Raw genomic sequence first — 10,145 nt, 5'->3', positions numbered from 1 at the left:
GCCCCTTCACCGTGCACGTCTGATCCCAAATTTAGGTCCTTCTCTTGGACAAATTGTCCAATCCACAGGCCTGGGGACAGTGCCTGAGGAGGACGGAGGGGCCTTTCTCGCGTCGAGTGAGGCTGCAGGCATGAGAACCACCAGCTGCGGGCCACGCGAGCCTCCCTGGTCTGGAGCTTCCCACAGAGCCTGGAGAGCCACCACGACACACGGCTGTGACAGTGCCAGGTGGGCCTGGTGGCTCCAAGGGGGCCCTGGCAACGTCCCCTGGGGCCCTGCGCTACCGGCTGGAGTGGAGGTGGGCGGCCTCAGCACGGAGCCCCCACTGCCCATGCTGCGCTCTTAAAGGATGAAGCCGCCGCCGCCATCCCTACACGGGTTTATTTTTACGAACAGTTTATTGTTGTCATTGCTCTTACTTTCACATTACAATCCCATGTTTCGTCAAAGTCTTTTTCAATTCTCATTTTGGTAAAATAAATAGAGATAAATGAACCTTTAGGTGATGCTCTCTCGAGCCTCGGTTACTCCATGATTGAGTTTCGCATCGGGCCTGTGGGGACACAGCCCCGTGTGCACAGGGGATGGCGCCGGGTGAGGCGGGAGGGCCGTGCTCCTCCGCTGGAGCCTCGCACGTGGCAGGTGATGGTTTTGTCTCAAAACAAACAGAACCACATGTCAGCTCAGAATCTGGAGTGGAACCACTCCATGAGTCAGCTAGCGGTGGGGCACATGCTCTCTCAGTGTCTGGGTGGTGCTCAGCTTCCAGAAGGTTCCGGTGTCACCACCTGGCGGGCCGTGCAGAGCTGACAGGCGGCTGTGTGGGAGGGTCAGGACTTTCTGCTGCCCTCCTGACCCCACGCTGCTCACGCACCCAGAACACAGTGGAAGCAGTCACTGGGCCGGGGTGGGAATTCCATCCCAGAACCTTCCTGGTGGGAGCACGACATCCTACGTGCAGCAGAAGGCTGCTTCCATCGCCATGCCCCGTCCAGCCCTGTGAAGCCCCAGCACAGACCCTGGCCCAGCCCACCCAGGCCACCTGGAAAACGCCCTCTGCTGAGGCAGAACCTTCGTCTGCAGCACAAGGGGACCTCAACTTCTGTCACAGCTCTTACATTCCCATTATTAGTGGCCTCTTATTGGCAGAATTAGTTAAGCCAGCTCTCCTCTATCGCTGAAATAATCCTGATTCCCAAGGAAAAATGGAAAAAATGCCTTTTAAAATATCATCATTGTGGTTGTGTTTTGTTTCCCAAGAGCTGTGTGTCTGCAATTGCTCAGCACGCTCTCTGTGCCCTTCCCGGGGCCACAGTGCCCCCACGGTTCGCCTGCCATGCACTTGCACATGCACAGACACGCAGAGACGCCCTGACCCGTGCTAAGGCAATCACCAAAGAACTCTTCTGCGTTCCTCGCTGCGAGGCGCAAACTCCAGTTGCACCAGGGTGTGGGGACAGGGGCTGGAGCTGGGCCGCTGGTTCCCCACAGATACTCGGGGCTCCCACTGCCCCTCACATATGCACGTGTGTGACGCGTGTGTGCACCCGTGTGTGGGCACAGGCGGGGAGATACGAGGCTGCCCAGGGAAGAGCAGCACTTCAGAGAGAAACAAGCCCCGTGGCCCAAGGCGGCGGCCGAATCGTGGCGGCCCCGCCTGCTAACTGATTTGCAGTGAGGGGGCCCAAGCTCGAGTCCAGGGCTGCGCTGTGTTGGGGAAGGCGGGCCGTGTGGGGAGGCTGAGCCGTGGTCCTCCCACCATTTGGCCGTGATGGCCCCCAGTGGGCGAGGACAGGCATCGGGGAGGGAGGACGTGCCCAGGCAGAGGCCACACCTTCTCGCTCGCTCTCGGCCAAGCCATGGCCAGAGCCGCGTGTGCCCCACGCTGCCTGTCCACCAGGGCGGCCGAGGCCTGGAGAAGCTGGCTTCCGTCTGGGAGCCTTTGTGGAGCTAATGCTTGGGTCACTGGGAAGATAAAATGAGTGTGTTTCCCCTGTTAAAAATCTCAGAAGAAAATCAGCATGGGAAGGGCGAACTGCAACTGTGTCCCCAGTCTGGGAGCTGTGTCTCAGCAGAGAAGCAGCTGTCACACCACAGGACTCCGCCAGGGCCCCCTTCCCTGGGCTCCTGGGCACGACAGTGAAGACAGACAGACGGCCTTCCTTGAGCCCTCAGCAGCCAGGTCAGGACCAGTGTTCACGGGGAGTGCGGCGGGTCCACTATGTACAGGGTGGCCTGGTGGGGAGCAGGGCGCCCGCTATCTGACGCGCTTCTCCACCGAGTACACGGAGATGTAGTAGTCGTTGCTCCCCACGGCCAGGTGAGGCTGGAGAGGAGAGCAGACGGGGTGAGCGGGGGTGAGCAGCCAGCTGCCGGGGGGAGGGGGCGGGGGAGGGGAAGCTACGAGGGGGAGGGGGTGCTGCCGCGCAGAGTTTCCCCCCCTCCACCCGGCTCCAGAGGCGGGCTCAGAAATGACGGGACCCCTAGCTGCTGCCTTTCAGCAGGGATGCATCCCCCCACGGCAACACAGGGAATTTGCATACTACCCACAGTTCCCTGCGTTCTGTGCTCAGGATTGCCCCACAGGGACAGTTCTGGGAATCTCGTGTCGCATGTTTCAGCAGAGAGCCACACGCCAGTTCCCCTGGAGCCCCATGCTGCACGGGGGCACATTGGCAGCATCCTCATTTAAAATCCAACAGCCCACAACCACGTGGACCGCCCATAACTGAGGACAGGCACGGTGGCACAGGGATCTGGGCTGCTCTCCCGCAGGGAGCACAGGGGGTGGTTCCCCAGCAGACTTTCCCTGGAAGGTTTCTCCAGGGGCGCCAGTGGTGCAGGGGCCGAAGGGGACGGAACTGGCGGGGCGATCACACGCCTTGTCTGCACAGCCCACTTTCCCTGGAGTGACAGGGAATTTGTGCTGCTTCTGGAGTGCACGCAGTGTGGGGGCCATGACCCCTGGAGACTCTGGGGCCCTGAGAAAATGGTGTTTCAGGATGTCCCTGGGACGACATGGGGTGGACCTGGCTTCAGCACCACAGTTCCCTGCTGCCAGCCCCCCATGTCCCCCGTTTCCTCCCACATCCCCCAGCCCTGGTGCGGGACACAGACCCAGTGTGGGTGGAAGGCTAAGCAGCTGATGGCTCCGACGCGCTGGCCCATGAAGCCGTCGTAGTACTTGATGTTGTTGATCAGCTCCCCGTTCCCATTGTAGATGGCGGTGAACTGGTTCATGGAGCCACTGCAGACAAGATCTGGCTGTCAGCTCCTTTCTCTGTTTGGGGCGGGAGAAGGATGGGCCCAGGGGCAAACAACCACAGGATGGGGCTGGCTCAGTGCCGGTGGCGACACTGGTCTGCACTGGGGTCAGAAAAGTGGGTGCGTCCGCAGGAAGCGGTGGTTCCTCTCTAGTCACCTCACGTGAGGACTCGGGCCACGGCTCCGTCCCAGAGATGGGGCTGCCCCCTTGGCCCTGTCAGCCAGCCTTGAGGGCCGGGAGGCCAGGCCAGCGACGAGCAGCAAAGGGGCCCCACAATTATGCTGCTCCAACCTGCTCTCCTTCACAGGCATGGGACGAACTGCGCCCGCTGTTTACCCGCAGGCCCAGGGCTGACTTTGGGGCCTCTGAGACGGTCAGCGAGGAAAGGCCTCTCCTTTTCTCTATGGGGGCAGGGAAGAAGGTTGGCACCTACCACGCGATCAGGTTTGCCTGGGGGTGGATGTCGAGGGCCGTGAGCCCCTTCACGATCTGAAGGACATTCACAGACTCCGGCATCCGTGGATCGAAGAAGCGCACGTCTCCATTGACGCTGCCGAGAGAGGGTCACAGTGATGCCAGACTGGGCCATGCCAGCCCAGGTCTGGCTGCATGGAGTCGGGGCCTGGCTGCACACACGCTGCTCAAGGGCAAGGTGCCTGGACCCTTGGAGTGCCCAGTGAGGCCCCCTAGGCAGCCCATGAGCCCACCCAGTGACCCCGGCAGTTGGACCCCTCCCCAGAGCCAGAAAAGGCCCTTCCAAAAGGCATGAAGCCTGCAGTCAGAGGCAGTGGGAGGCGAAGATGTGGGGGGAGGACGTGAGTTATCTGTTCGTTTCCAGGCCCGGGGATTAGATTTTGTGCAGCTGGGGATGCAGGGACGGGACGGGAGGGGAGGCCCGGGAGGCTGGCACGCCACCCTGGAGGCCACCTCCTTCCTGCCCTCAGCCTCTAGCAGGCCTCGGTCCAAGAGCTATGCTCTGTTTTTATACGACAAACAAGGAAAAGAGCATCTCTTTGAAGAAATGGTACTTTGTGACAATAAATTACATTTTCCTGTCCCTTTAACGGGCAAATAAATATTCGCTGCTCTCAGCACAGGATTTATTTGGCAGCAGGAACGGATGCATGGGCAGACGACCCCACAGACAGAGACCCAGAGCAACGCAGCCGGCAGATGTCGCCGGCCCCGCCTCCTCCATACCAGCTGTGCCCCACTGAGCACCTCACCCACCCCAGGAAGACTACTGTGTGCCCTGCCCTCATGCCGGCCCTGACCTTTCTGGTCAGTCCTGGAGCAGAAGTTAATTACTGCCCAAAATGCCATCATTTCCCAGCTGTTTAAATACCAAGAACATATTTTAAATGGAGGAGAAAATAATGTTTTTGCAGCAAATGTCTCATGAATATCCCGCGCTCATTACCTCACGCTCATGATGTGGCCCTCGGGGTGCTTCTGGAGGTAAGCCTTCACCACCCAGGCCGTGTGCTCCCGGTACGTCATGACGCGGCTGCAGGGTGAGATGGACTCAGAGCCCAGGGTGGCGAGGGCTGGGGGGGGAGATGGGGGGAGGGTGTCTGGGCTGGGGGGAGGGGCTGCTGGGCTCAGGGACAACTGTGAGGTTTCACTGACGGGCTCTGAGGCATGAGGACTGGGAGACAGGGTCTAAGCAGCCACGGTGTGAGTTCATTTGGAGCGGAGGGGAACGGAGCATCTGTTACACCTGTCCTGGGTCTGCCTGTGCCTGCCGGGTGAGCTGCCTCCACCCGCATGTTCACCATGAGTGACTGCCTGATGCTGGGGCACAGCGGGGAGCCCTGCCAACATGCCCCCTCCTCTGGGATGCTGCCCTGGGAGCACAGCAGTGCCACACTGGAGCCCCCCAGAGGCAGCCTATTGCAACCCTCTCAAGACCCTGGTCATCCACCAGCCCCTCCACCAGGACTTGACACTGAGCATCTCCCATCCTGCGGACTTTTGACTGTCAGGAACGTCAGGACTGTGTCCCAACTCTAAAGCTGTTGAGACAGGGACACAGAGACCTTCCAGGAGCCCCAGGGCAGGGTCCTTGACCAGGAGCCTAGAACTGCCGAGTGTGCCTGCCAGGCTCGCCCAGGTGGGGTCTGCAGTGTGATGTCTGAGGAAGGTGATGGAGGACACACGCCACACACAGCAAGCCACAGGTCAAGGCCCGGTGATAGGTGGGCACACCTACATCATTGCTCTCATGTGCCAGCAGGGGGAGTGGGAGACCCCACCGGGAGACCCCAGCCCCATCCTCAGGGCTGCTCTATGACTCTAAGCTCTTTTTGGGATAATTTCAGAGTTTACTGCCTGCTCAGGGTAGCTTTTTAAAACAGCAGTTTGATTGAGATATAATTCACATACCATAAAACTCACCCTTTAAAAGCATACAACTCAGTATGTTCAGTCTGCGGCTATCACTACTATCTAGTTTTAGAGTATTTCATCCCCCAAACAGAAACCCCGCTCCCCCATGCCCATGATGGCTGCTCTGGGTGGGTGGGTCTGTCTTCTCTGGGGGACCCTTCCACAGAGACCCTGCAGGGAACACACGAGCCAGGGGCGGCCTTGCTGCGGGGGCCGGGGGGCCTGGGGCCCACTCCTCGCCTGCAAGCCTCAGGTCCCAACTGCTCCCACGCCAGGAGCTGGCGCCCCCACTGCCTGCCTGTTGCACTGGTCCCAGCACTCGCCACCCCTCTGGCCAGACGGCGCTTGGCTGCCCGCAGTGCATTCTGCCCTCTCCTCTCGACCGAGCCGCCTTCGCCTGCCTCCCAGGCCCAGCTCAGTTCTGTTCCCCGTCCTCCGTGCCCCAAGGGCTGCCCTCAGCTCTCAGTGGCTGACACACATGCCCACTTGCTGCTCCCTCACCCTCCGCAGGCAGGGCCTGATTTTCTGGACGAGGTGGGTGTTTGACAAACATGTTGTCCCAGGAGCCCAGGACTGCTCGCCCTGGGTTCTAAGGGCGCTCTGTCATTTATCAGCCGTGGGGCCTCGGGCAAAGGACTAAGGTCTGGACCTCAGCTCCTCCTCACCTGCTCACACCCAGCCCTTGGCCTAGGGCAGCCATGACAACGCGTGTGGCTCAGTTGCATGGCGCCCACCTGTGCGTTCTGACGCCAGCTCCTTAGCTGTTCACATGCAGGACCTGGGAGGCGGCAGGCGGCAGCCTTCCCAGTGCTCACGTAGGAAACTGAGCTCGAGAGGCGGTGCCTCACCAGGACCCCCACCCCGCTGGCTTCCCACATCACAGTCTGTGGGCATGTTCCAACCGGCCTGTTCTCAGCTAAGGGACGCTGTACTCCTCCACGTGCCAAGGGAATGCGGCCTCTGGGGGGTGTGCCCAGCTAGTTTGGGGGCTGTCTGTCTGGCCCAGCAACCTGGTAGCAACATGACCACTGGCGTGTGGATGGTGCCTGCACCCTCAGAGGGGAGGGAAGGCTGAATTACCACTCGCTGAGTGCCATCCTTCTGTCGTAGACACGGACGGAGCCGTCGCCGAGGCCGGCCACGACGAGGGAACGGTGGGAGTCGCAAGACAGGCTTGTCACGCAGCTGTCAGCACCTGTGGGGATGTCCTAGGGCCGAACACAGAGACCCCGGTGAGGCCTCACAGTGTGGAGCCCACCCCACAACTGCGAAGACCCCTTCTACAGCCACTGTGGGTGGGTCTGTCACCCTAGTGTGGGACTGCTGCCTTTTTCTCCTCCAGGGAAGCCATCAAAGGCCCGAGGAGCTCGAGGGACCAGCAGGGTCCCAGGAAACTAAGTCAGACCCACATCTGCCTGAACCACAGCCTGGCTGCACCTGAGCCCCCAGCTTGGAGGGCAGGGCCCAAGAGCCAGGTCCCCAGGGCCACAGCCAGCAAACACCTCTGGTGACACCTGGCTTTCGGGGCCAAGTAAACTTCCCAATGTCTCCCTCTTTCCTACAAAGAAAGACGAAGCACATTTCAGCAGGAGGCATCCTTGTTAGCGTCCTCTGAAAACTCCTAACTAGTTTGGGAAGGATCAGGGAGGAGTTCTGCCGCCCATAAACCATCCCCTCGCACTCCTCCTGGCGGCTGTGAAGCTGGAGAAGGGCAAGAAGAGCGAGGAACGTGCGCCAGCAAAGAGCGGGAGAGATAGGTGGGCCCCAGAGGGCAGGAAGTGCTTCTCCAGTCACAGGAGGTTCTGCTGCTGTCGGCATGTGAGGAGGAGATCCAGCACGCACGAGATGGAGTGAGTCAGATCCACTTAGAAGGCGGAGGTGGCCTACGAACCAGCCCCTCCCTCTGCCCCGGGCAGCCAGACACCTGACAGGGGGCTTCAGCCCGCCCCTCTGGGCAACACTGCCTGTCAGAGGCCTTGCAGGTGGCGGGGCCACGGGACAAGACCTCAGCTGGTTAGATACTGGCAGTTGCTGACTCCCAGGTGACTCGAGCATCAGGGTCTCTGCTGTGCCAGTGAGAGCTGTACTGGCCAGCTGGCCAGCTGTATTCCCCGGAAAGAAGTGTGATGGAAGCCGACTGTGTGGTCAGGACATGAGAACAGGGCAGAGCAGGGGTCACTTCTCCCAGGGCCACAGCCTCCTGCCTATCTGCTCTCTCGTCCCTTTTCCAGCGTAGATCTGGGAGCTGGTCCTGCACCTCCCCCTGGCCCCTCAGCTCTTGTCTAACTGGAGGCCTGGAAGTTCTGCCCTGGGACTCCGGGAGGAGAGAACTTCTGGGCCCAAAGCCACAGGCAGCATTGCATCCCAGACCATCTGTGGTCTCCCCTCGCTGCTCTGAGCAAAGTCCGCACGAGCTCGGCTCCAGTCTATTGTCCCCTTGGCCCTCTGTCACTTTTCCAGGATGTCTTAACAAACAAAAAAAATGTACTCCCTTCCCTTTTTATTAAAATTGAAAATAAAAGATGCTTTAAGAAGCACACAGTCAAATAATTAGTCATTCTAATTTAGAATATTTTCACCCTACTGCTTTCTGATATTCCCTAATTTGAACAGATAAAATAACATTTGAAAATAATTAGGATCGGCACAGGCTTAATTACACCACAGTGCAGGTCAGAGTGTCATGACTGATATGCGTCCAGAGGGCAGTGTTTCTAGCAGCTTCGGAGACAGCCTGTGCTGCCCCCGGCACTGAGGCACAGCCCCTCCAGAGCTGCCCCTCCTTGAGCCGTGGCGTTCAGGCACAACGGCACTTGCTCAGTGACCTTCATTCTTGGTTCTCTGCCACTCGGGCTGGGCCTCTTTTGTGGGGTACGGCGCTGGGGACGACGGGAGGACGGGCAGGGTGTGCACTCACTGGCCTGACACCACCCCCTCCAGGCCCTGCGCGGGACCGCGTGGTTACCTGCACCTTCATCTCCCGGTCCGTGTCCCAGATCCGGATGATCCGCACGTCCCCCGAGCTCATGAGAAGGCCAGTCTCCTGCTCCCAGTCCACCACCATCCCGGCTCCTGGAGGGACACAGACAGATAGCAGCGTCACAGAGAAACCTCTTCCAGCCTACCAATGCCAAGGAGTGCCACACCACCCAAACCCATAGGTGGATCCCAAACCCCATGCAAGCTTGGGCTGGGGCTCCCAGCGCACCCCAAGTCCCAGTCAGGGTGACAACTGGGGCCTTCCCCAGATCCCTGCTGTCCCGGCACCTGCTGGAGGGACAGCACAGTCCTAAGACTGAGGGCACAACCAGCAGGCCTGGCCACTTCAGAATGGGCCTCAGAGGCACAGAGAGGCAGTCCTTCTTCGGGCCACGGGAAAGCTCAAGGACAGCAGGTGCCTGGGGATGGACAGGAGCTCTGCAGCTGCCACCTCGAGGGGGCAGGGGACTGGCCACGGACGGCTCAGTGTGAACGAACGAGGGCTGCCCTTGCTCACTGGGGCTGAACGGGGAAGCAAGAGCCCTCAGATTCCTAAAGGTAGCACTGAAAACTCACGGGGGGCCTCTACTTAAAATAAGACAATTTAAAAATGTTTAAACACACAGAGAAGATCACAACAGACAGCACTGTACCTACCACCCAGATCTAACAGTTGCTAACATTTCATCATTTTTGCTTTTTGAAAAAGTAGTAAAATTTCAGACACAGTGACAGCCTCACTTGCCCTGAGTCCCCGCAGGCCAAGGGCATCTTCCTGAGCCGGCCTGCGTGCACCCCCGCAGGTGCCTGCGTCCACAAACTGGCAAACACGTCACCAGTTTCCAATGGAGCATATTTTCAAGCAACTTCCTTTTTTCCTTTAATGTTATGTCTTGAGGATTTATCCAACCCCATAGATACAGGTCTGACTAGTTCATTTAGACATCTGAGTAACATTTGTCGTGGAATGAAACCCGTCATTTTAGCTCCTCTACCTGGTAAACCACGCCACAACTGATGACATTGTCATGGGTCCTTGTGCGTGAGAGGGAGGCACCCAGACGGGGACAAGTGAGTCGTGTTGCGCATTTTCACCTTTCCCACGTGGCCACACCGCTCCCTGTGGGGGGGGCTGATCTGCCGTCTCGCGGCCCTGCCCCTGGACATGTGCTGTGGGCCGTCTCCCCACTGCACCAGCCTATGCACGTTTTACCGTATGTTCTGATACTAATCCTTCAGCTCACGTATGCCACAAATATCCTAGCCGTCCTGTCACTTACATTCTGACTTGTTTTCTTTCTGGCCACACAGAAGTCTGAAGTCCAACTTCTCACTGACTCTGCTCTTCCTCACGGCAGCTCCTGCGCCCACCTCTGTGGTCTCTCTCTCCTGCTTTCTCGGGTGTTCTGTTCTCCCAGCCTCTGTAGTTGGGTGACCTAACTTTCAATTGTTCTTTTTTCCTAACATATCCTCTTAAGGCTGTGGAGTTCGCTCAAGTCCCAGACCTCTTTTG

At 59.0% G+C, this 10,145-nt stretch overlaps 1 protein-coding gene across 5 annotated transcripts in view; it reads right to left on the bottom strand.

The window, feature by feature from the left end:
* Window positions 1–379: 379 nt before the first annotated feature.
* The window catches only part of RPTOR (regulatory associated protein of MTOR complex 1), a 397,196-nt gene continuing 387,430 nt past the window's right edge, over window positions 380–10,145 (bottom strand). For all 5 annotated transcript variants that reach the window (XM_044746113.2, XM_044746114.2, XM_044746116.2 and 2 more), the window contains 6 exons: window positions 8,619–8,725; window positions 6,734–6,861; window positions 4,686–4,772; window positions 3,699–3,815; window positions 3,118–3,247; window positions 380–2,326 (listed from right to left, as the gene is read on the bottom strand). In XM_044746113.2, the coding sequence (XP_044602048.2) occupies window positions 2,258–2,326; window positions 3,118–3,247; window positions 3,699–3,815; window positions 4,686–4,772; window positions 6,734–6,861; window positions 8,619–8,725 (638 nt within the window). In that variant the 3' untranslated portion in view covers window positions 380–2,257. The remainder of the gene's footprint in view (window positions 2,327–3,117; window positions 3,248–3,698; window positions 3,816–4,685; window positions 4,773–6,733; window positions 6,862–8,618; window positions 8,726–10,145) is intronic.

This window comes from Equus asinus, chromosome 13 (assembly GCF_041296235.1).
Source record: "Equus asinus isolate D_3611 breed Donkey chromosome 13, EquAss-T2T_v2, whole genome shotgun sequence".
NCBI classification, from domain to species: domain Eukaryota; kingdom Metazoa; phylum Chordata; class Mammalia; order Perissodactyla; family Equidae; genus Equus; species Equus asinus.
This window is presented reverse-complemented; position numbering and strand designations above follow the sequence as displayed.